Source organism: Cervus canadensis, chromosome 15 (assembly GCF_019320065.1).
Source record: "Cervus canadensis isolate Bull #8, Minnesota chromosome 15, ASM1932006v1, whole genome shotgun sequence".
Taxonomy (NCBI): domain Eukaryota; kingdom Metazoa; phylum Chordata; class Mammalia; order Artiodactyla; family Cervidae; genus Cervus; species Cervus canadensis.
In genome coordinates this window covers 41,328,941-41,355,045 of record NC_057400.1, presented here as the reverse complement: position 1 = coordinate 41,355,045, position 26,105 = coordinate 41,328,941, and the positions used below count along the sequence as shown (strand labels likewise).

Sequence of the window (26,105 nt, the reverse complement as noted above, 5' to 3'; positions counted from 1 at the left end):
AATTGTTCTACAACCAAATTTTTCATCAACACATTATTATATGATCATTTCACTGACTACTATGCACCAGAATCAGAGAGCTTTATTTTCTCTATTTCACTTAAAAGCATTAAATTAACCTCCTGAGATTATTTCCCACATTTTATAGATGAGAATACTGAGGCAAAGAGCTAGAAAATAACCTGCTCAAAGTTTCTCAGTAGGAAGTAGAGCTGGGATTTGAATCCAGGTTAGCCTGACTGCAATGCCCAAGCCCCCTGAATAATCACCATGACTAGACGCACAGGAGTCTATCTAGCTCTACCAAGATCTTCTTTTTGCTATTTACTCTCCAGTTGGATATGCAGATGAAACCACCCTTAGGGCAGAAAGCCAAGAGGAACTAAAGAGCCTCTTGATGAAGGTGAAAGAGGAGCGTGAAAAAGGTGGTTTAAAACTCAACATTCAAAAAACAAAGATCATGGCATCTGATCCCATCACTTCATGGCAAACAGAAGGTGAAAAAATGGAAACAGTGGCAGACTTTATTTTCTTGGGCTCCAAAATCACTGTGAACTGCAAGGAGATCAAACCAGTCAATCCTAAAGGAAATCAACCCTGACTATTCATTGAAGACTAATGCTGAAGCTGAAGCTCCACTACTTTGGTCATCTGATACGACGAGCTGACTCACAGGAAAAGACCCTGATGCTGGGAATGATTGAGAACAGGAGAAGGGTGCAAGAGAGAATGAAACGGTTGGATGGTATCACTGCATCAACGGACATGAGTTTGAGCAAACTCTAGGAGACGGTGCAGTCCATGGGGTCCCAAAGAGTTAGACACGACTTAGTGACTGAAAAACAACCTCCCCCTCAGGCAATCTCATTTCCAGTGGTTGGTTATTTGCCAGACTTTCAAATTCTCCTTCCAGCAGACCTCTCCTTTGAACTCTCTATTTATGTGGCCAAGAGCTACTGAAAAAGTATTTGTTATCTGTAGCAATGGGAAGAAAGCAGATGGAAAACCTGGGAAGGGCTGTGATTTAACTAGGTTAGTATAATGATTACGAATTTAGAGGAGTCAGATAAGCTCAGTTTCAGTATCGATTCTGCCACTTATGTTGCAATATTGATTTATTTCTGAGTCTCAGGTTCTTCATTTGAGAATGGGGCTAATAATGCCAACTTCGTAGGGCTGGGCATATTTACATGTAAAGGATGTGACATTTGTAAAATATATTTATTCATAAAAAGTTAATTCTCTTTGCTGCTTTATGAAGTAATATGAATTTAAGGACTGAAGGAGCAAAGAGAATACAATTGGTTCAGTATTATCTGGGATTACCTGACATTTTAGTATGGTCTAGGATAAAGGCTATCCTGGGAAGAAAAGCTAAAAACAGTCAAGTTTTCATAAAGACTAGAGGTCCTTAGACAAACAATTTAATGTCATAGTGGCAGGAGTGTCTAGGTATAACAATGGAAAATTTGGTATCAAGAAGAACACCTCTCAGGTCCCAGGGAAAGTGAATATACTTGATGACCAACAGGACATTAGTAGCAGTATCAGGAATCATCCTTGGAAATTTAAGTGAGATAATTTAGGATAAATAAAAGGCACTATTATTCCACACAGTAGCTTATAAGACTCATTACTCTTTTAACATGGTATAGGTGGGAAAAAATAGAGGATGTATAAGCTCAGGTCTGACAAAATATGGTTTTCAAGTGACAATGAGACATATGGATCTAGAGCTCAGAGAGTAAATCTGGAGTACGGAGATAAATTTACAAGTTATTGTCATAAGTATCCGAAGCAATGGAAGATGAAATAGCTCATACAAGAATATAAAGTAAGATACAAAGAAAGGCTTGAATAAGTCTAATATCTAGTGGCCTGGTATTAGAGAATAAACCTACAGAGAGAAATGAGGAATTGCAACCCAAAAAGGAATGAGAAAAATCAAATATGGTGTCTGAAATGTTAAGGAAAAATAGTGCTTTAAGGAAGAGGTAGCACAAGAGATACAGTTATTAAATGGAATAAGGTAGTTTTGTATGTGTGAACTTGAAAGACTATCAATGATTTTAGGCAAAGAAGTTATAGATGTGAAATCCGTGGTCAAGCAATTTTTTTCAAATCATAATTCTACTACGTATTAGTGGAGTGCTTGTTATTTCACCTTTTTTGTTTGAAAAATTTAAATAACAACTTACTCAAAAGAGCCATATAATAATTAAATGAGATGACTGTAACACTTTGCCAAACATAAGCTTCAATAAATCTTAGTGATGATGATGGTGAAGATAAACATAGTTTTAAAATTTTAAAATCTTTTCCAAATTAGCGTAACTCCATTTTTGAAAAGATACGATTCACATATTCTGAAAGGATAGAGGTATGTTATTAACAGTGGTGACCTCTGGGAAATGAGGGAGAGGACCATCACTTTATACTCTGTATATCTTAGATTATCTGCATTTTTTTCAATAAGCATGTGCTGCTTTTGTAATTTTAGCTAGTAATATTTTAAAAAAATCACTTACCTGTCTTATTTGTCTTTGTCTCCTTTACTGATTTGGAATACTCGGATGTCTTTGCTTGATAGAATGTTCTAAAATGGATGTAGCACACTGACTTTTCAAAGAGGAGCTTCTGAATCTTAAACTGAAGTGAACTAGAAGAAACACTGTGAGAAGAACTGGCCTGGAGTATGGACAGCTGAGTGGTAAAAGGTGGGCAAGTATAAACTAATGAATGACAAGTGAATAGAAATAAAACATAGTCAGAGAATCTACGCTAATTTTTTAGTAATAGATTTTTTTAAAAAGTTTGGTAAAATACATATAGCATAAAATTTGCCATTTTAATCATTTTTAAGTGTATAGTTCTGTGGTATTAAGTATAGTCAGACTGTTGTGCAAGCATCACTACCATCCCTTTCCAGAGCTTTTTCATTTTCCCCACCTGAAATGCTGTCCTTTACAACATGAATTCCCCACTCCCTTCCCCCAGCCTCCAGGAACCACTCTACTACTTTCTGTCTCTTTGAAGTCAACAGGAACCACTCTACTACTTTCTGTCTCTTTGAAGTCAACTATTCTACCCATTCTATGTATATATTGTTTTTTGTATATTGTATGTACATATACAAAATGTATGCATATTTTGTTTATCTATTTATCCACTGAGGGGCAACTTGAGTTGTTTCTACCTTTTGGCCACTGTAAATAAGGCTGCTACAAACACAGGCATACAAATATCTCTTTGAATCCTTGCTTTCAGTTTATTTGGGTATCTATCCAGAAGTGGTATTGCTAGACTATGTGGTAATAATCCTATGTTTTGTTTTGAAGAAACATCATTTATTTTTCACAGTTGATACACCATTTTACATTCCCATCAGCAATGTACAGGAGTTCTAACTTCCCTACATCCTCACCAATACTTTAAAAAAAATTTTTTTTTAATAGCCATCCCAATGGGAACGGGATTAGTGTGGTTTCAGGGCTTTCCTGGTAGCTTAGTTGGTAAAGAATCCGCCTGCAATGGAGGAGACCCTGATTCGATTCCTGGGTTGGGAAGATCCCCTGCAGAAGGGTTAGGCTACCCATTCCAGTATTCTTGGGCTTCCCTGGTGGCTCATACGGTAAAGAATCCGCCTGCAATGAGGAGACCTGGGTTCGATCCCTGGGCTGGGAAGATCCCCTGGAGGAGGGCATGGCAACCCACTCCAGTTTTCTTGCCTGGAGAATCCCAGGGACAGAGAAGCCTGGTGGGCTACAGTTCAAGGGGTCACAAGGAGTCAGAACACGACTGAGCGACTAAGCACAGTGATTTCAACTTGCATTTCCCTAATGATGTTGAATTAATGTTGGCTTCCTAGGTAGGCTATCCACTCCAGTATTCTTGGGCTTCCCTTGTGGCTCAGCTGGTAAAGAATCCGCCTGCAATGCAGGAGACCTGAGTTGGGAAGATCCCCTGGAGAAGGAAAAGGCTACCCACTCCAGTTTTCTGGCCTGGAGAATTCCATGGACTGTATAGTCCATGGGGTTGCAAAGAGTCGGACACGACTGAGCGACTTTCACTTTCACTTTCCCAGGTGGCTCAGTGGTATAAAGAATCTGCCTGTCAATGGAGGAGACACAGGTTCAATCCCTGGGTTGGGAAGATCCCTTGGAGGAAGAAATGGCAACCTATTCTAGTATTCATGTCTGGAAAATCTCATGGACAGAGCAGGCTGGCGGACTACAGTCATTAGCATGGTAAAGGGCTGCACACAATGGCTGAGTGATTGAACAATGATGTCGAGCATCTTTTCATGTGCTTATTGGTCATTTGTATAACTTCTTTGGAGAATGTCTATTCAAGTCCTTGGTCAATTTTTTCATCAGGTTGTTTTTTGTTGTTGTTGAGCGTAGTTCTTTATACACTCTAAGTATCAATCCTTTATCTGATACATGATTTGCAATTATCTGCCCACTTTTCTTGGGTTGCCTTTCACTCTGTTGATAGTGTCTTTTGATGCAGAAAAGTTTTAATTTTGATGAAGTCCAACTTATTAATTTTCCTCTTGCTGTCTGTGTTTTTGGTGTCATAGCTAAGAAAGTGAAAGTGAATGTCACTCACTCGTGTCCGACTCTTTGTGACCCCATACAGTCCATGGAATTCTCCAGGCCAGAAAACTGGAGTGGGTAGCCTTTTCCTTCTCCAGGGGATCTTCCCAACCCAGGGATCGAACCCAGGCATCCCACATTGCAGGCGGATTCTTTACTAGCTGAGCCACAAGGGAAGCCCAAGAATACTGGAGTGGGTAGCCTATCCCTTCTCCAGCAGATCTTCCTGACCCAGGAGTCAAATGGGGGTCTCCTGCATTGCAGGCGGATTCTTTAACAACGAGCTATAAGGGAAGCCAATAGTAAGAACCCTCTCCCAAATCCAATGTCATGAAGCCTTTCCCCTATGATTTCTTCTAAGAGCTTTACAGTATTGGCTCTTGCATTTAGGTCTTTGATCAGGTTTAGGTTGATCTGTATATAGTGAAAGGTAAGGGTCCAACCCATGAACACAGATTTTCCCTCAAATGTTCATTTTTTTAAAAAAAAATTATTATTATTATTTTTGAGTATACCATAGAGCTTGTGAAATCTCAGTTCCCTGAGCTGGGACTGGACCTGGGCCATGACAGTGAAAGCTTGGAATCCTACCCATTAGGCCACCAGGGAACTCCCTCTTTTTAAAATTTCTTTCAGCAACATTTTGTAGTTTTCAGTGTGTAAGTCTGTTGCCTACCTGGTTAAGTCGATTCCTACTTATATTATTCATTTTGATACTATTGTAAATTCAATTTTCTTAATTTCCTTTTCAGCTTGTTTAATGTTAATATATAGCAATGCAGTTGATTTTTGTGTGCTTATTTTATATCTTACAACTTTGCTGAATTTATTACTTCTAACAGTTTGATGGAACCCATTTAGGGTTTTCTATACATGGGATCCAGAAATCGGCAGAGATAATTTTTCTTCTCCCTTTCCAATTTAGATATTTTTCTTGCCTGACTGCTTTGGATAGGGCTTACAGTGCTATGTTGCATAAAAGTAGTGGAAGTATACTTCTTTGTCTTGTTCCTTATTTCAGAAAAATAAAGCTTTCAGTCTTTCACCATGGAGTATTATGTTAGATGTGGTTTTCTCACACATAGCCTTTATTATTTTTTTTTTAACTGTGGTTATTTATGGCCCAAAGCAAGTGGCTGGCTGTTTGCTAGAAGCCAAGGGTTTTCTTTCCTTTTTTAAAAAACTATTTATTTATTTTAGTTGGAGGCTAATTACTTTACAATATTGTAGTGGTTTTGCCATACATTGACATGAATCAGCTACGAGTGTACATGTGTTCCCCATGCTGAACTTCCCCTCCCACCTCCCTCCCCATCCCATCCCTCTGGGTCATCCCAGTGCACCAGCCCTGAGCACCCTGTCTCATGCATCGAACCTGGACTGGCGATTTGTTTCATATATGATAATACACGTTTCAATGCTGTTCTCTCAGATCATCCCACCCTTGCCTTCTCCCACAGAGTCCAAAAGACTGTTCTATATATGTGTCTCTTTTGCTGTCTTGCATATAAGGTTATGGTTACCATCTTTCTAAATTCCATATATATGTGTTAGTAAATTGTATTGGTGTTTTTCTTTCTGGCTTACTTCACTCTGTATAACAGGCTCCAGTTTGATCCACCTCATTAGAACTGATTCAAATGTATTCTTTTAAATGGCTGAGTAATATTCCACTGTGTGTATGTACCACAGCTCTCTTATCCATTCGTCTGCTGATGGACGTCTAGGTTGTTTCCATGTCCTGGCTATTATAAACAGTCACACATAGCCTTCAATATATTGTAATAGTTCCATAAAGTCTGTTTGTTGAGTGTTTTTACATTAAAAAAAAAAAAAAGGTGTTGAATTTTGTAAATTCTTCTGCCATCAATTGAGATGATCCTGTGCTTCTGTCCGCCTCTTCATTCTGTTAGAGTGGTGTATTACATTCATTGATTTGACCATTCTTGCATTGCAGGAATAAGGTGTATAATTGGTGAAGGTGTATAATCCTTTTAACACACTGTTGAGTTTGGTTTGCTAGTATTTTGTTGAGGATTTCTGCATCACTGTTGATAAGGGATATCAGCCTATGTAGTGCCTTTGTCTGGCTTTGAAGTTAGAGTAATGCTGGCCTCATAGAATTGAGTTAGGAAATATTCTATTTTGATCAATTTTTTGGAAGAGTGTGAGAAGGACTGGTGTTAATTCTTTGAATGTTTGGTAGAAATCACCAGTGAAGCCATTAAGTCCTGGGCTTTCTTTGTTGTAAACTTTTTGGTAACTGCTTCAATTTCTTTACTAGGTATTGGCCTATGCAGATTTTCTAGCTTTGCATCCCATTTTGTTACTGATGTCACTAATTACACCTTTATATATTGTAAACCCATTAATATAGACTTAAAATTATCTTATGTTTGTGTTCTAAATATGGCTATAGAAAATAAAAAGCAGAGTGACAAATCAAAATTATAATAATACTGATATTTATATTTGTCTATTATTCACCTTTCCCAAAGGGTTCTGTATTTTCACTTGGCTTCAAATTATTCTCTAGTACCTTTTCACTTCAACTTGGACATTCCTTAGCACTTCTTATAGGTCAGGTCTAGGGGTAACGAACTCCTTCCACTTTTGTTTGTCTAGGAATATTTTAATGTCTCCCTCAGTTTTGAAGGACAGTTTTGCCAGATATAAAATTCTTGGTTAATAGTTGTTTTTTCCCCCCTCTTTAATACTTAAATACAACACAGCATTGCCCTCTGGTCTGCAAGCTTTTTGTTGAGAAATCCACTGAGCCTTATTGGGGCTTCCTTGTACACGAGTCCCCTTCCTCCTGCTGCTTTCCAGATTCTATATCTTTTTTTTAATCATTATTTTTTTTTTCATATTCTATATCTGCCTTTCAACAGTTTGATTACAATTTGTCTTGATGTAGGGCTCTTTAGATTTACCCTACATGAAGTCTGTTGAGCTTCTTGGATTTATATATATATATATATAGTTTATTTTATAGTTTATTATATATATATATATAGTTCCTTAAATTTGAGAAGCTTTATTTAATAATCTATTTCTTCAAAAGAATCTCTCTCTCCTTCTCCCATAGCACATACTGCTGTACTTGATAGTGTCCTGTAATTCCCTTAGGCTTTGCTAACTCTTCTTTATTCTTCTTTTTCTTTCTGTTCCTTGGATTCCAATCTTTCAAATGACCTGTCTTTCAGCTCACTGATTCTTTTCTCTGCTTGTTCAAGTATATTCTTGAACCTCTAGGGTAAAATTTTTATTTTCTCATTTTGTTCATATTATTGCTTTCCTGATTTACTTTAGCTCTTTGATTCTGTCTTACTTTAGCTCTTTGGGCATGTTTGCAACAGTTCTTTGAAAGTCTCTGTCTAGTAAATCTGATGCATATATTTCCTCAGGGCCTGTTTCTGGGAATTTATTTTTTTCCTTTGAAAAGGTCACATTCTCATTTTTTTGAACGCTTTGCTATGGTTGAAAACTGTGTATTTGAACAGTCACTCGCCAAGCCTGCAACCTTGTGTGGATGATCTTCACTAATTAGCAGGTCCTTTAACCTTGACATTAGTCCAGGCTAAAGGTTTAAGGTTTTCTCAAGTATTTTCTGGGTGTGTATCCTGTTTGGTTCTCTGTTTGTGATTTTTTCCCTCTTGATTTTTCCTGGCTGTTTGGAGGTGTCTTCTCAGGGCCTCAGATGTTCCATTATATTCCTTTTCCCACATCTCTTGCACCATGTGTTCACTGCAATCCCCTCCCCACAGTTTCCGTATGTTATGATGCCACCACTGCTTTCCACAGTTGCCAGTCTGAGACCTAAACTATGCAGTCAGTCATTCCCAATTCCAAGCTTCAATTCAGATTAAGACAGAAAACAGTCCCTTGGGTAGTCCACAGACTGACCAGGATGTTTCAAAAATGTTCCACTTTGCTTGTTCCTTTCTTCCTTCCTGAGGGAATCAGGAACTGGGCTGCTTCCTTCCAGATGCACCATGCCATGCTGGGGAGGAGGTGGGTCAAGGGTGAGTAAAATGCCCTTAAATTTTCTTTATTTTCAATGTAGGTTTTTCTTGACTAAGTGTTCACTTTGTTGCCATACATCACTGACTGATTTCCAGAATTCCTAAAAAAATTTTTTCAGTCTGTTTAATTGATGTTTTTGTGTAAAATCAGGGGATTGGACTTCCTACTTTATTACCTTGCTGATGTCATTCAACAGACCAATTTATTTTAAGCTTAATGTTCAGAAGCACAGCCAAGCTCACTCAGAGTACAGCTCCTGGGGCCTTTTCAGAAGGCCAGGCAACTTCTCCAAGGTTATTTTCTTGCTTCCCTTCTTCCTTTGCTCTATTCTCTTTCTCCTTAGAACCTCCTTCCCCTATCACTCCAAGTATCACTCTACAAAGTTGATTCCTAAATTTGTATTTTCAATTGTTACTTTACTTCAAAGATCTGTAACTCAATAGTCTGCTGATAATTTTCCCCAATGATCTTCTAATTCTTGAACTCAAAATATCAGATAAAACCAAATAACTTCCTTTATCAAAATCAGCATTCTCTTTTCTTGTGCCTGCATCATCAATCTTCCATTTATCCAAGCTAAAAATCTTGGAAGTGACATTTGTTATCTTCTCATACTACAAGCTTGAGAATGTGTGTATATATATATATCTTATATATAAGATTATGAATAGGGAATATCTAGCTTGATTGAACTTTTCAAAGTTCAATCTCACTTCTGAGAGTAGACAGATAAGGAGAAATTAGTGATTTACACTTGGTACATTTGAGTCTATAATTTTAAAAAATAAATGCTCCATAAAATAAAATACAAAAAAATGTCAAAAGGATGTATAAGTGTTTTCTCACAAAAATGTTTTAGAAAAATGTTAGTTTTTTAAAAAAGGAACGAATGAGATCAAATTTCTAAACTCTATTTCATTGTACTATAGAGAATGCAATGGCCAATAAAATTGAATTTCAGCAAGTCTAGCATCTCACATTAAAATGGGAATAATTATGTTGTCTCCTAATAATTATAGATGCCTCTGTAACTCCCTCATATGAAGCTGTCTAGTGTTATATCAAACAGGGATCGGGCAATGGAGTTAGATGCAGGAGAACAGAAAGGTAAGTCATTTGCTTCATTATTGCCACTATGGGCCATTATTCCTTTAAACTTAAGCAAAAAGCCATTCACAAGGCATTTTAATTATACCAGTCTCTTCTCAAAACAGTTATCTTCCAAGACACTAATCATTTCCTTACGTTCAGGAATTTTTGCTCTTCCCTTCACGTCTCTCTAAATGTTCTTAAATCTACCACCATTCTAGGAGAAGTGCTCTAGTCTTAAGAGTTTCCTGAATTCCTCAATCTCATTCCAGCTATCCACTTTCATGACTCATTATGAAAACAGAAAATACTAAACATCAATCTTTGCTCACTGACAATAATCCATCCTTTGAACTCACATTCTTCTACTCCCGCTGTATCTGTCCTCTCACTTCATGAACACTTCATCCATAAACCCTCTTTTTGTTCTTAGTCTTAAACTCTTCTTGGATTAGCTTCTTTCTGATTTTAGCTTATATCTCAAAGCACATAACTTCAATTGCTTTTGTATGTACTTTCTGGTCACCTAACCAAAAATTCTTTTACTTTAACTCTACAATCTCTTAATCTTGGATCTAGCCATCCAATTACTTCTACATCAAGAAAGCTGCTGAAAGAATAACCAGCAAACACAGCAAACAAAAATTCATGATAAAGGCTGGATGCCATATTTTTCTTCTTTCACTTAACTGAAGCTTTCAAGTCTTTATTATCACCTTCAGACTATCTTAAAATCCTAAAATCATTTCACTCAGTAGATGATCTTGTATTTCACAGCCAAAAAATGGACTCTCATAAGAAAATCTACTCTTTTTTTATTTTTTAAATTGAATAAATTTGACATATAATAATATGTAAGTTTAAGGTGCATAGTGAGTTACTTTGATACATTTATTTCATAATATGATTGTTGTAGTCATACTTAACACATTAAATAATTATACTATAATATTATTGTTTATATTCATTATAACATGCATTAGATCTCCATGGCTTATTTACTACTTGTTATAAATTTAAACAATACCAATCTTCTCTGCCTCTCTCCATCTCCCAAGTAAACACCGTTTTACTGTTTTTACAGGTTTGACTTTTTTGGATTCCAGATATAAGTAATACATGATAATCCCTTTAAACTTTCTGCCATCTCCGCTTCTTACATACAAACTTATTTTCATTTGCAGCCATTTTTCTCTCTTGTGCCCTCCAGTTCTCAGAGGAATGGGTGTTTCTTCATGTTCAGAGTAAGTTCCTTAACCTCTTTCTGAATCTCTAGCAACCGCCTGGCTGGCCATGTTTCCATCCTCTGCCTCTTCTTTTCTTCAAATATCCCTTTACCCCACACATTGTAATTTGGAAATGTACACACTCAGGGCTATAATGAAATTGTTGTTCTATAATCTATATCTATAATCTCCAATTCAGGACATTTTCACCTGTATGTCCCAGAGGTAACCAAACAATTGCCATTCATTTTTCTTTAGTAAATTGAAACGTAATATTCAGTTCAGTTCAGTCGCTCAGTTGTGTCTGACTCTTTGCGACCCCATGGACTGTAGCATGCCAGGCTTCCCTGTCCATCACCAACTCCTGGAGCTTACTCAAACTCATGTCCACTGAGTCATTAATGCCATCCAACCATCTCATCCTCTGTTGTCCCCTTCTCCTCCCGCCTTCAATCTTTCCCAGCATCAGGCTCTTTTCCAATGAGTCAGTTCTTCGCATGAGGTGGCCAAAGTATTGGAGTTTCAGCTTCAGCATCAGTCCTTCCAATGCATATTCAGGACTGATTTCCTTTAGGATGGACTGGTTTGATCTCCTTGCTGTCCAAGGGACTCTCAAGAGTCTTCTCTCAACACCACAGTTTAAAAGCATCAATTCTTTGGTACTCAGCTTTCTTTATAGTCCAAATCTCACATCTATACATCAGTTCAGTTCAGTTCAGTCGCTCAGTCATGTCATGACTACTGGAAAAACTGTAGCTTTGACTAGATGGGCCTTTGGTGGCAAAGGAATGTCTCTGCTTTTTAATATGCTGTCTAGGTTGGTCGTAACTTTTCTTCCAAGGAGCAAGCATCTTTTAATTTCATGGCTGAAGTCACCATCTGCAGTGATTCTGGACCCCCCAAATAAAGTCTGTTGCTGTTTCCATTGTTTCCCCATCTATTTGCCATGAACTGATGGGACCAGTTGCCATGATCTTAAGTTTTCTGAATTTTCTAAGAAATCCAGAGTTTTAAGTCAACTTTTTCACTCTCCTCTTTCACTTTCATCAAGAGGCTCTTTAGTTCTTTTTTGCTCACTGCCATAGGGTGGTGTCATCTGCATATCTGAGGTTATTGATATTTCTCCTGGCAATCTTGATTCCAGCTTGTGCTTCTTCCAGTGCAGCATTTCTCATGATGTATGTAATACATGTATATTAATAGGTAGGCTTCCCCAATGGCTCAGGGGTAAAGAATCTGCCTGCAATGCAGGAGACACAGGAGATGAAGGTTCAATCCCTGGGTTGGGAAAATCTCTTGGAGAAGGAAATGGCAACCTGCTCCAGTATTCTTGCCTGGAAAACTCCATGGACAGAGGAGCCTGGCAGGCTACAGTTTAAAGAGTCACTGGACATGACTAAGCACACAGGCAAGGCATATTAACAGGTATATAATTATATATTTATATATAATAAAGTGCCAATTGATGGTTGCCACTTATTTTTATACTCCTGATCTTAGACCACTGCTTAGCACCAATATGCTTGTTGAGCCAATTCCACACTATTCTCTATCCTATCTATCCTCTATCCCACTGTCAGGAAGACTTTTCTAAAGCACATATTAAGTCCTTCAATATATTTTGAATGAGTAAGAATACAGTACAAAACTACTTGGTTATAATCATCATAAGGCCCTAATCTATCTTCACAGCTTCTTTTCCTGTACTGCCCTCACTTCTGAGTTTTTACTATATATAGTTCTCTTCCTGCTTTCAGGATCCATCTTCCCTAATTTACCCAGTTCCTCCTAATCTTGGCTCAAGGGTTGGGCTTAGTGGTAGGCTTATGACCTGATCCTCCCAGAGTGAGTTAAGTGCCTCTTAACTGTGCTCACATGTTATCCTGTATAGATCTCTACTACAGCACTTAGCACGCTATAGTAATAACTATTGATCTTTTTTACTTATTGAAAGTCCTTAAGGACATAAACCATATTTTATTTAAGTATTCTCAGAACCTTATTAAGAGCTCAGTACATAGCAGACACTCAATGTTTCTTAAATTAGTATGTCTAGAGTTTAACATTTTTTCTTCTCCTATTTTTAAACAGTATTTCCCTTTCCCCTCTTTAGGATAAGTGCCATAGTGAATAAAGGTTTCTTCCACGGCAGAGATTAAATTATACGAGTTTTCAGTTGCTTACTACTGGCCAGGGCAGAAAGATCAGGAGATAGATAAATACCTGTCTCTGTTTTATCGCAAGAATATCTCAATATTCCTATTCCCTAATTCTGTATTTCCCAGTGTTCCTAGAACAGGCATAGCATTGTTGAAGTTTCTTAATGAACCTAATAAGAAAATAAGAGTAAAAGCTGCGAATTTTTGTTACTCTCTTTAAAAAGTGATTATGCCTTATACATGAATTGGAAAGGAAAACAAATCCAAATTCTAAATTTCACTTCAATAATCGAGAAAGTGTCTGTCATTATCCTATCTCTGTTTCTCTTATGCACCCCTACTGAAGATCTCTAGACCATTAAGTTTACCTAAATAACTGGGAGTATTCTTTTGTAAATCAACATGAGAATCACACACAAAAAAGATAATTTTTGAGAAATGGAGTGCAGCAGGTATAACACCAGTTTTATAGTAGATGTATCAAATAGAAAGGAGAAAGGGAATTGTGTATTCCTATACTTATGGAGGAAACTAAGAACTGCATGACTAGCATATTTCTTAAGACTTCACAATACCATAGACTAGTAAAAAAAAATTTTTTTTTAATTGAGGGAACCAACAGAAGATCCTCTACTTTCCACAGCCTTACAGGAATGATTTAACATAGCAGGCCTTAAGCTATTTATCTTCAGAAAGGCCTATTTGCAAGGCTGGCCCCTTGACTGGCATCTGGGAATGTAATCTTCAAAAACATTTCTTAAGTGATAAGATTCTAAGTGCTGTGCCAACCTACTTAGACTACCATGATATTCATGGTGAATAACTACTTTCCCTCTGACACAGGGTGCCTATGTAACCAACCCTTAAAAATAGCCCAAGCTCGTGAGTCTCAAATGGAGTTCCCCGTGTCAAAGCACTGCATATAGGCTGGGTGAACTTCTGAAAGCTGGAGAGAGGGTGCACTCCGTGTGACTCCTCACAGAAGGGAAAGAGTATAGGAAACCTGCACATGGGTTCCTCTAGACTCCACCTGGTGTCTTTTTCCATTAATGATCTGGCTGTGTATTTTTACTAGTCTCTGTAATAAATCCTAGCTCTGAATATGACAGTTTTACTAAGTCCTGTAATCCTTTTAGAGAATTGCAGAATGTCTGGGTGTACTGGGGACTCCCAAAACACTAAGTAATGATACTAACTAAGCAACAAAAAACACAAAAACCAAAACCTCTATGATTATCATTTGACAAATGGGTATGTTAACAAAATTTTGCTCTTTATTCTGACAGTACAGAAACATAGAAACAGTATCAGAATAAAGGATAGAATTTTAAATGGAATAAATTTAGCATTATAAGAAGTTAATTACTTTATTCTTATTTTTCTCATTTTACTGTAGGTTGGTGAAAACCTTATCAAGGACCATCGACAGACATGCCTAGGAACTACTTAACCAGTAATTTTTGCCTGGATATACCTTTCTTCCAATTTACTTTCTTTAGAAACTGAAAACACTAAGCGGAAATTTGATGTGAACAGGAGTATTTTAAAAAGCTGAAACTTCTGGTAAGACATTAAAGATTTCACTGAAATAATAGTTTATCTTTAACTTATAGTTAGAGAATAAATTAATAACAAATTTAGTTCCATGATATTTTAAGATTTGTATCGTCTTCCAGTCAGCCAAGTAACAATATGAAACAAACAAAAAACTAGCTGAGATACCGATACTCTGACTTTTAGTTTGTCATTTTGCTTAAAAATTATTCATGGAAGATAACGTACTTATTTTTCCTCAATACAATCATCTTAAAATGAATTCTTTCCATAGGTCACAATATTCTTTAAAAAGTTAGCAAATAAAAACCTCAAATTTCATCTATCAATATATCCCTGTGTTTTAGTTCCTTAAAAAGTTCTTTCTTTAGTTCTAACAACATAATATTTTCCATTGCAAAAGATTCAAATTCCATTCACCAGGATAAATAACAACTTTCAAAACTAACACCACATACCTTTTGCTGTAGTTCTTTTACTGCAGAATCTCTATCCATGCATGCCTGTCGAAAGGCTTCATAAGCTTTATTGAGTTGCTCGCCAATGTTTTTATCCATTCCTCTCTGTCCTGTTGCATCACTATAAATGATGGAGTAAATGACAGATCTGGAAAATAATTGAACAATTTAGATAGCTATCAAGTAGTATACATCATTTTAAAAATGTGCCTCAAAGACAGTTCTGTATTGTTTAGCATGAACATTATGGGATCATGTACTATAAAGTTTTTTAAAGTATATTTATTTATTTATTTCTTTGGCCGTGTTAGGTCTTAGACGCAGCACACGGGATCTTTCATTGTAGCACAGAGACTCTCTAGTTGTGGCGCCTGGGTTCCCGAGCCACAGGCTTCAGTCATTGCGGTGTGTGGGCTTAGCTGCTCGGTGGCATGTGGGATCTCAGCTCCCCAGTGAGGGATTGAACCCATGAACCCTTCATTGCAAGGTGGATTCTTAACCACTGGATCATCAAAGAAGTCCCCATATAAAACAGCTTTATGAAGGCAAAAAAGTCTCATATAAAATCCTGATCATATTTTAATCCTGGAATATTGTGAAACCTTAACTTCTACAATTTTGAAATATTCTTTATGAATGTTTAAGGAGCAATTAGGGTTCCAGTTCATAAAGATGCTACTTTGCAAATGGTATTCTATAAATGTAAGTTAAAAATGGAAAAATATAAAAGGCCATTTGTTATTAATCCTTTATTATAGAAATGCACAACAGGCTTAGCAATGTTAGAAGGGGTTTCTTTTTACTAAATGGACAGTTACTTCCACTTATAAGGTGAATGCTTGCTATACTGAAATTAGAGCAAAATTAAGTAGATAATAAATGTTTGTGGATGGAGTTCACACTGTTATCACACAGCAATTAAAATGTGTGAAAATGCTCTTATTTTAGCACAAAATCTAGGGAAAACTGCCACTGGATTGTACATTAAAGAAGGAAAATCACACCCCATCAGTCTTACCCCTACTCTATATTAGTTTTCTGACTTCTCTGCTATTTCTGAACTACAGGTGATTTCCTCAGTGTAAGTAATTTAGTTTTATCATCCCAATTTGCATTATATCTTTAAAGACACTCCCTGACTCTGAGCAGAGGATCATCTATCTAATGACTGATTTTTCTTGTCAAGCTGTAAAAACCACACCATGGAGCCTTTCTCTTAATCTTCTGAGAGCCACAGAATAGACAAAGTTGTCTATCAGTCACATGGGGTTTTGGGGATACCAAATTATTTCATACCCTTTATGACTGGAAATCCTTCATAATATCAGTCTCTCTCATAACATCTTTATCTTTGAGTATACCTGCTTTCCATATTTTACATTAAGATATAATTCATATAAAATAAATTCACCATTTTAAAGTATACACTTCTGTGGTTTTCTGTATTCACAATGCTGTGCAACTATCACCAAAATCTAATCACAGAACACTTTTATTAGCACAGAAAGAAACTCTGTACCTACTAGCAGTTAGTCCCAATTCCCATCTCCCCTGTAACCCCTGACAATCACTAATTTGCTTTCTGACCCTATGGATGTACTTATTCTGAATGTTTAGAATCATACAGTATATGCCAGTGTGTCTGGCTTTTTTCACGAAGCATTAAAATTTCCAATCTTTAAACACGTTGTAGCATGTAATAGTACTTCACTGCTTTTTATGTTTGAATAATATTCCATTTTTTAGCTATACTACATTTTACTTATCCATTCCTCAATTAATGGATATTTGGGTTGTTTACATTTTTTGGTTATTTTGAATAAAGTTACAATGCGCATACATATCTGTGTGAACACAAGTTGTCAGTTCTCTTAGATATATACCTAGGACCAGAACTGCTGAGTCAGATGACAGTTACGTTTAACTTTTTGAGGAACTACCACAGACATTACAGTCATTTCCACAGAAGCTGCATCATTTTATATTTTCACTAGCAATGCCCAAGAGTTCCAATTTCTCCACATTTTCACCAATAATTATGGTCCATTTGAAAATATGTTAGGATCCTATTGGGTGTGAAGTGGCACCTCATCACAGTTTTGATGTTGAGCATCTTTATAGAGCTTATTGGGCATTTGAATATCTTCTTTGGAGAAATGAATAATCAAATTCTTTGCCTACCTTTCATATACATGTGCATATACACATACATATATGTACATGTGTATATATGTGTGTGTGCATGTACATCAAACGTCTAGTCAAATCCATATGTGCCTATATGTGCACGCTAAGTCATTTCATTCATGTCCAACTCTTTGCAACCCCATGGACTGTAGCCTGCCAAGCTCCTCTATCCATGGAGTTCTCCAGGCAAGAATACTGGAGTGGGTTGCCATGCCCTCCCTTCTCCAGGGGATCATCCCAAGCCAGGGATCAAACCTGCACCTCTACATCTCCTGCACTGGAAGCAGGGTTCCCTAGCATTAGTGTCACTGGGAAGGCATATATACACACACTGCGTATGTGTGTATATACATGTGCATGCATGCTCAGTTGTGTCCGACTCTTTGTAACCCCTATGAACTGTAGCATGCCAGGCTCCCCAGTCATGGAATTTACCAGACAAGAACACAGGAATGGGTTGCTATTTCCTTCTCCTATATATATATACGTGTGTGTATATGTGTGTGTATATATATATATGTATATGTATAAATATATATATTTATGCATATGTACATGCATATATATAATTTCCAATATTTTCTTCCATTCTGTAGATTATCTTTTTGTTTGATAGTGTCCTTTGACAAAGTTTTAATTTTGATGAAGTCCAATTTATCTTTTTTCTTTAGTTCTTGTGCTTTTCATATCTAAGAAACCCCTGCCTAATCCAACCAAGATCACACAGATTTTCACCTATATTTTCTTTTAGAAATTTTGTAATTTTAGCTTTTACATTTAGACCTTTGATTTGTATTGAGTATCTGTGTAATACAGTATGAGGTAGGGCTCCAGATTCATTCCTCTGTATGTGGCTGGTGAGTTCTCCTGGCATCATTTGTTGAAGAGGCTATTTTCAACTGAAATGCCCTTGGCATTTTCCCACTGAATGTCCTTGGCATCCTTGTTGAAAACTAGCTAACCATACATCACAATGCCCTTAAATACCCAGGTAATAGTTTAATCCTATCAGCCAGTCTTTAATATACTAAGCACACTCCTACATCATTTTCTAGACTTGGTAAAGAATAATTTTCAAAGATTTTATTATGGGGATCAAACAATGGAAACTCTTCAAGAGATGGGAATACCAGACCATCTTGAAAAACCTGTATGCCGGTCAAGAAGCAACAGTTAGAACCTTGTATGGAACAACTGACTGGTTCAGGATTGAGAAAGGAGTACAACAAGGCTGTTTATTGTTACCTTGTTTATTTAACTTATATACAGAGCACATCATGAGAAATGCTGGGCTAGATGAGTTCCAAGCTGGAATCAAGATTGCTGGGAGAAATATCAACAACCTCAGATATGCAGATGATACTACTCTAATGGAAGAAAGCAAAGAGGAAATAAAGAACCTCTTAATAAGGGTGAAGGAGGAGAGCGAAAAACCTGGCTTAAGACTCAATATTAAAAAAACTAAGATCATGGAATCCAGCCCCATCACTTCATTGCAAATAGAAGGCGAAAAGGTGAAAGCAGTGACAGATTTCATCTCCTAAATTACTGTGGATGGTGACTGCAGCATGAAATTGGAGGACAACTGCTTCTTGGCAGGAAAGCTATGACAAAGCTAGACAGTGTGTTAAAAAGCAAAGACATCACTTTGCTGACAAAGGTCTGTATAGTCAAGGCTATGGTCTTTCCAGTAGTCACAGATGGTTGTGAGCGCTGGACAATAAAGAAGGTAGAGTGCCGAAGAATTGACGCTTTCGAATCGATGCTGGAGAAGACTCCTTAGAGTCCCTTGGACTGCAAGGAGATCGAATCAGTCAATTTTAAAGGAAATCAAGCCTGAACATTCATTGGAAGGACTGATGCTGAAGCTGAAGCTCCAGTACTTTGGTCACCTGATGTGAACAGCTAACTCAATGGAAAAGACCCTGATGCTAGGAAAGATTGGAGGCAGAAGGAGAAGAGGATGACATAAGATGAGATGTTTGGATGTCATCACTGACTCAGTGGACATGAATTTTGGCAAATTCCAGGAGATGGTGATGGAAAGGGAAGACTGGAGTGCTGCAGTCCATGGGGTCATGAAGAGTTGCGGACACGACTTGGTGACTGAAAAACAACATTATGGGGATCACAGTGTTTTTACCTTGTGAAGCAATGAAGTGACTGAAGTAAGTGAAGTCGCTCATTTGTGTCCGACTCTTTGAGAACCCATGCACTGCAGCCTAACCAGGCTCCTTAGTCCATGGAATTTTCCAGGCAAGAGTACTGGAGTGGGTTGCCATTTCCTTCTCCAGGCAAGATCCAGGGGATCTTCCTGAACCAGGGATCAAACCCGGGTCTCTTGCATCGCAAGCAGACGCTTTACCATCTGAGCCACTAGGAAGGCCCTGAAGCAATGAAAGTCATACTTTTTTAGGCATTCCAGTTAGGAAGTCTGTTTTTACTGCTACCTCTGATAGATGGAAAAGATGAAATACTGTTAAGATAATTAACATTGCCAGGATCTCTAACATACCATAGACACTATGGAAACAGAGTAATTAGCATTAGCACAAAGCATCATTTTGAGTATTTATTTAGATACTATTATCATTCAAAAAAGGATTTAGGGTGGCTTTAAAAAGCACATGAGATTAAAAGTAAGTATATGAGCAGGAAAAGAAAAATAAGGATAGGAAGCTATAGGGAATATAGTATACTATAATACGCTCATACAGAAATTAGACAATTTAAGTAGCTATGTGGCTTGATTGCCTAAAACTGTCTTAACAAACTGCAGATGTCATAATAAACTGTCAATGTAAACCACACTTATATTTTAAAATCTGGGACAAACAAGAATCTTGAACTGGGAACTCATCTAGTTTCTTGTTTTATTCTGTCACTGACTGACTGTGGGACCTTATTTCAGGGCTACTAAATCTTTTTGGACTCAAGTTTCTCTCCCTTCAAACAAAAAAAGATGTTTGGATTTGATTTCTAAGAAACTTCTTTGTTCTACACGTCTTGCGTCTGTGAATTGAAAAATGCATGTCTGTTCCATCAAGAAGGTGCATTCTTGTTTTTAAAAATGTAAATACAGTACTAAAAATAGCTGCATCATATGCAAGTAAATCATGTGCAGTCTTCATTTCAGGTCCTTGAATTAGATCACACAAATGTCACTACGAAGAGTTACTGAGTAAATTCCACATGGATGCATCCTATTTCCTGAATTAAGAATGTATGCTGGGGAGATATGATTCAGGTCAATACAACTAAATAAATGATACATTTCATTCCTATCCCACAGCCAAGAAGAAAATTGGGTGTCAGATCAGTGATACTGACTAGAAAAAAAGGAAACAGTCTCTGGAATCCAGCTAGTTAAACTGGACAGGTTTCAAATATTAACACCGTAAACTTTAAAGCCACTTGTTCCTTTATTTTTTAAAGCGTTTGTTAAGTGTAAAATTAACTTCACAATTCAAGAGGTAGTCCATTTCAATTACATTTTGGTATCCCTTCTTCAAAAGTTGCTGGACTCCAAGGAAACGGTTTTATTTATAATAAACATGTTCAAACTCAAATCTAATGGCCACTGTGCTGTGCTTAGTCGCTTAGTTGCGTCCAACTCTTGGTGACCCCATGGACTGTAGCCCGCCAGGTTCCTCTGTCCGTAGGCATTCTCTAGGTAAGAATACTGGAGTAGGCGGCCATGCCCTCCTTCAGGGGATCTTCCCAACCCAGGGATCGAAACCAGGTCTCCCGCACTGCAGGCAGATTCTTTACTGTCTGAGCTACCAGGGAAGCCCCTAATAGCCACTACCATCCCCCAAATCCAGGAGGTCCAAGCTAGAGCTACCTCTGCCGTGGAAACACTCTTTTTAGTTATGGCTTCACTCTTTTAAATGTGTTTTCAGGAAAGCTTTCTGTGCTAATTTATTTCTGGGTTTGGTTTGCTGGTTTCCTTATACTTGCACTGGGAAGAGATTAACTTACTGATGCCCAACACTATAGCTGAGCGGGCAAACACAAAGCACGCCACCCCTAGCGTAATCCTCTTGAAAGCAAGGTAGTCTTGTCATATCCACCTCTATTACTCTGACAGTATTTCCTTTTTTCCTTTGGGTACTTCCTGTAAGATGGAAAATGAAGAGGGTACCAAGTTCCTCTTCTACCTCCCAGGTCCAGCAGGTGCTCGCCCAGGAGGAAGCACTAAGAAAATTCATAGGCATCAGGCTGCTTTCTCTTTTCACTGATCCTTGGTGCATAATAAAAGTGTCCCAGAGTAGGAAAATCAGCATGCACAAGGGCGATAATTTTATTTTTCCCTTGGTAACATTTCCCAGATGTGTCGACTACAAGGGCCAAATTTTAATTTTAATAAAATATATACCATTACTATCCAATTAAATGAAAAAGTAAAGCATGTGTTTGCTGAATACATGTAAGGCACTGTACAGGACGCGGCAAGGAGCTTTAGGGATAGTGCCACCTTAGTTTTATGTGCCTTTTACGAAGCTGTTTCCCCACCAGTTCATTTCCCATTACTCATATTTCAATTTGACTGACAAGGCGCAGGGTAGTTAAATGACCTGCGTATAGTAACAAAGCTATAACTGAGTGACTAGGACTAAGTTTCTGGAAATCTTAGTTCAAGGATTGTTTATTACAGCCAGCTGCAAAATATTCTCCCAGGATGCCATGATGGATATTTCATTCAGTAAAACAAAAAACAAAGCCTGGGCTGGGCACCACTGATGTTCTCACCACTGTGAGAACAAAACAGACTCGAAACCCACCCTCATGAAGGCACCACTAGCTGTAATTTAAAGAATATATATGAATACCTGGATATATCTGAAGGCTAGAGTTTGGAAAGCAGAGCGCTCATATCTAATATTTATGAGGTTTAGGAAAGGCTTTGAGAGGTAGATGTCATCTGAGTTGGGTTCTGAATTATGAGTAGGAATGACTTCACCCATTCCTTTGACTATCAAATAGCATCATCCTTTCTAAAACTGGTTCCTAATAGCTATAAAGATGTTTTTATTTTATTTTTTTTTAATAAAGACATTTTTAGTGCTAGATAATACTCATTCGTTACTAAAACAGGCCAGGATTATATGTATTTATTGTGCACTGTCCAGCCTGAACTTCCAGATCAGAACAACTCTGCAAACCTGAGACAACTGTTAAGTATACCACTGAGAGTTACTTAGAGAAATGATGACCCAGGCCAGTGTTTGTACTATGAGGCTTGAGATGAAGCAATGGTGGTAACGACATCAAGGGCAAGTTCTGCCTCCTCTGGACCTTGATTTTCCTTGCTTTTAAAATGAAGGGGTTAAAGATATCAATACAAGATGGTCAATACCAAAATCAGATTGATTATGTTCCTTGCAGCCGAAGAAGAAGAAGCTCTAATCAGTCAGAAAAAACAACACCAGGAGCTGACTGTGGCTCAGATCATGAACTCCTCATTGCAAAATTCAGACTTAAGTTGAAGAAAGTAGGGAAAACCACTAGACCACTCAGGTATGACCTAAAATCAAATCCCTTATGATTATACAGTAGAATTGACAAATGGACTCAAGGGATTAGATCTGATAGACACAGGGCCTGAAGAACTATGGATGGACGTTTATGACATCATACAGGAGGCAGTGATCAAAACCATCCCCAAGAAAAAGAAATGCAAAAAGGCAAAATGGTTGTCTGAAAAGGCCTTACAAATATCTGAGAATAGAAGCAAAAGGCAAAGGAGAAAAGGAGAAACATATCCATTTGATGGAGAGTTTCAAATAATAGCAAGAACAGATAAGAAAGCCTTGCTAAGTGATCAATGCAAAGAAGTAGAGGAAAACAATAGAATGGGAAAGGCTAGAGATCTCTTCAAGAAAATTAGAGACATCAGGGAATATTTCATACAAAGATGGACACAATAAAGGACAGAAATGGTATGGACCTAACAGAAGCAGAAGATATTAAGAAGAGGTGGCGAGAATACACAGAAGAGCTATATAAAAGAGATCTTCACGACCCAGATAATCAAGATGGTGTGATCACTCACCTAGAGCCAGATCCTGGAATGGGAAGTCAAGTGGGCCTTAGGAAGCATCACCACGAACAAAGCCAGTGGAGGTGATAGAATTCCAGCTGAGCTACTTCAAATCCTAAAAGATGATGCTGTTAAAGTGCTGCACTTAATATGCCAGCAAATTTGGAAATCTCAGCAGTGGCCACAAGCCTGGAAAAGGTCAGTTTTCATTCCAATTGCAAAGAAAGGCAATGCCAAAGAATGCTTAAACTACCGCACAATTGTACTCATTTCAATTGTACCTCATGCTAGCAGAGTAATGCTCAAAATTATCCAACCAAGGCTTCAATGGTATGTGAATGGGAAACTTCCAGATGTTCAAGCTAGATTTAGAAAAGACAGAGGAACCCAAATCAAACTGCCAACATCCACTGGATCATAGAAAAAGCAAGAGAATTTCAGAGAAAATATCTACTTCTGCTTCACTGACTATACTAAAGCCTTTGACTGTGTGGATCACAACAAACTGTGGAAAATTCTTAAAGAGATAGGAATACCAGACTACTTTACCTGCTTCCTGAGAAACCTGTATGCAGGTCAAGAAGCAACAGTTAGAACTGGACATGAAACAATGGACTGGTTCCAAATTGGGAAAGGAGTACAAGGCTGTATACTGTCACCCTGCTTATTTAACTTATATGCAGAGCACATTATGTAAAATGCCAGGTTTGATGAAGCACAAGCTGGAATCAACACTGCCAGGAGAAATATCAATAACTTCAGGTAGGCAGATGACACCACACTTATGGCAGAAAGCGAAGAGTAACTAAAGAGCCTCTTGATGAAAGTGAAAGAGGAGAGTGAAAAAGTTGGCTTAAAGCTCAACATTCAGAAAACTAAGATTATGGCATCCAGTCCCATCACTTCATGGCAAATAGATGGGGAAACAATGGCAACAGTGACAGACTTTATTTTCTTGGGCTCCCAAATCACGGCAGATGGTGACTGCAGCCATGAAATTAAAATATGCTTGCTCCTTGGAAGAAAAACTATGACAAACCTAGACACATATTAAAAAGCAGAGACATTACTTTGCCAACAAAGGTCCTCCTCGTCAAAACTATGGTTTTTCCAGTAGTCATGTGTGGATGTGAGATTTGGACTATAAAGAAAGCTGAGTGCCGATGAATTGATGCTTTTGAACTGTGGTGTTGCAGAAGACTCTTGAGAGTTCCCTGGACTGCAAGGAGATCAAACCAGTCAATTCTAAAGGATTGATTTCCTTTAGAATAATCACTGGAAGGACTGAGGCTAAAAAGCCAACACTTTGGCCACCTGATGCGAAGAACTGACTCATCAGAAAAGACCCTGATGCTTCAAAAGACTGAAGGCAGGAGGAGAAGGGAACGACAGAGGGTGAGATGGCTGGATGGCATCACCGACTCATTGGACATGAGTTTTGAGCAAGCTCCGGGAGTTGGTGATGGACAGGGAAGCCTGGTGTGCTACAGTCCATGGGGTCGCAAAGAGGCGGACACAATTGAGCTGAACTAAACTGACAAGGTATCACCCTTGTCAACTTTATGATTAGATAACATTTCTAAACAAATACCAAGCACTGAAGCTTTTGTTCAGCAAATACAGTGATTTATTTTTCCTCATAAATGATATCTTAGATTTAAAAATTAAAAACCAGTTAGCATGGCAATTTATTTCATGATGTGTGAGAAGTGTGGAATAAAGTTACATGGGATGTCCTAGAAGAGATGACATGATACTGTGAAAATATGTGATATGAAAATACATGATGTAACACTGTGAAAATTAATGCCTTTAACAATTATATATTTCCTCCTAACACTTTACTAGGTAGAATGGAAAAAAAGGCTTTGAATTCAGATCTCAGACCTGCAATTTTTCTGGCTATTTACTTAGATCCTCTGAGTATTAGTTTTTTATATATAGTTTGTAGGTTTATTGTGAAGACTGAGGTCATATGTGAAACATATCTGTTAACTATTTCTCAATATCCATTCTCTACTCTTCTAGTATTCCTGAATTTTAGTTCATGTGGTCATGTGACCATGTTTCGGTCATAGGCAAGTAAGAGTAACTTCCAAGACAAGCTCTCTTTTTTACCCCTTTCCTTTTCTTTTATTGTGGTGAGACACCCGAACCATTGTGGTGAGGGCAACACTTCCGGATGGTGGAACAGGGGGATGTGGAATGACAGGAATAAAGATGCCTAGGTCCTTGACCCTGTGGAGCTGCTGTATCGGCTCTGGACATCTTATACTTTGAACTGTCATACATGAGAGAAATAAAATATCCGTCTTGTTGGTTTAAGCCACTGCCATTGGGGAGTTCTTAAAAGAGAAGCTGAGCTGTATCCCAACTGGTACCATATTCAAGACTGACCCAGCACTGAAGACAGTAGGCTCCCTTTTTTTCCAAGGGAAAGAGATAAACTTAAATAATCTTTGCCTTTTTCTCTAATTAGAGCTTATAATTTAGTAAGGCAAAAACACATGAGGTCACCCAAAGGTTCACTCCAGATTTGTGCATTGCATTGTATACAGGTTTTACCTCAAAGGAAGAAGAAAAGAACTGTTAAGTAAAAGTGTAAGCAGTAAAAAGGTATAATAGAAGGAACAATTAAAAGGAGAGAACTGAGGAAGGTTTCACAGAGGATCTGACACTTATACTGGGCCCTGAAATATGAGAATGATTTCAACAAGTAGAGTGAAAGGAGAACAAACATTCACTCTGAAAAAGTAGATGCTCTG

The 26,105-nt window shown here is 37.7% G+C and overlaps 1 protein-coding gene across 8 annotated transcripts in view; it reads right to left on the bottom strand.

The window, feature by feature from the left end:
* TANK (TRAF family member associated NFKB activator) overlaps window positions 1-26,105 on the bottom strand; it is a 94,588-nt gene that overhangs the window by 36,056 nt on the left and 32,427 nt on the right. For all 8 annotated transcript variants that reach the window (XR_006273130.1, XR_006273131.1, XM_043487734.1 and 5 more), the window contains exon 2: window positions 15,111-15,258. Coding sequence is in view for 6 of the 8 variants with exons in the window: in XM_043487732.1 (XP_043343667.1) it covers window positions 15,111-15,258 (148 nt within the window). In the remaining 2 variants the exon portion in view is untranslated. The remainder of the gene's footprint in view (window positions 1-15,110; window positions 15,259-26,105) is intronic.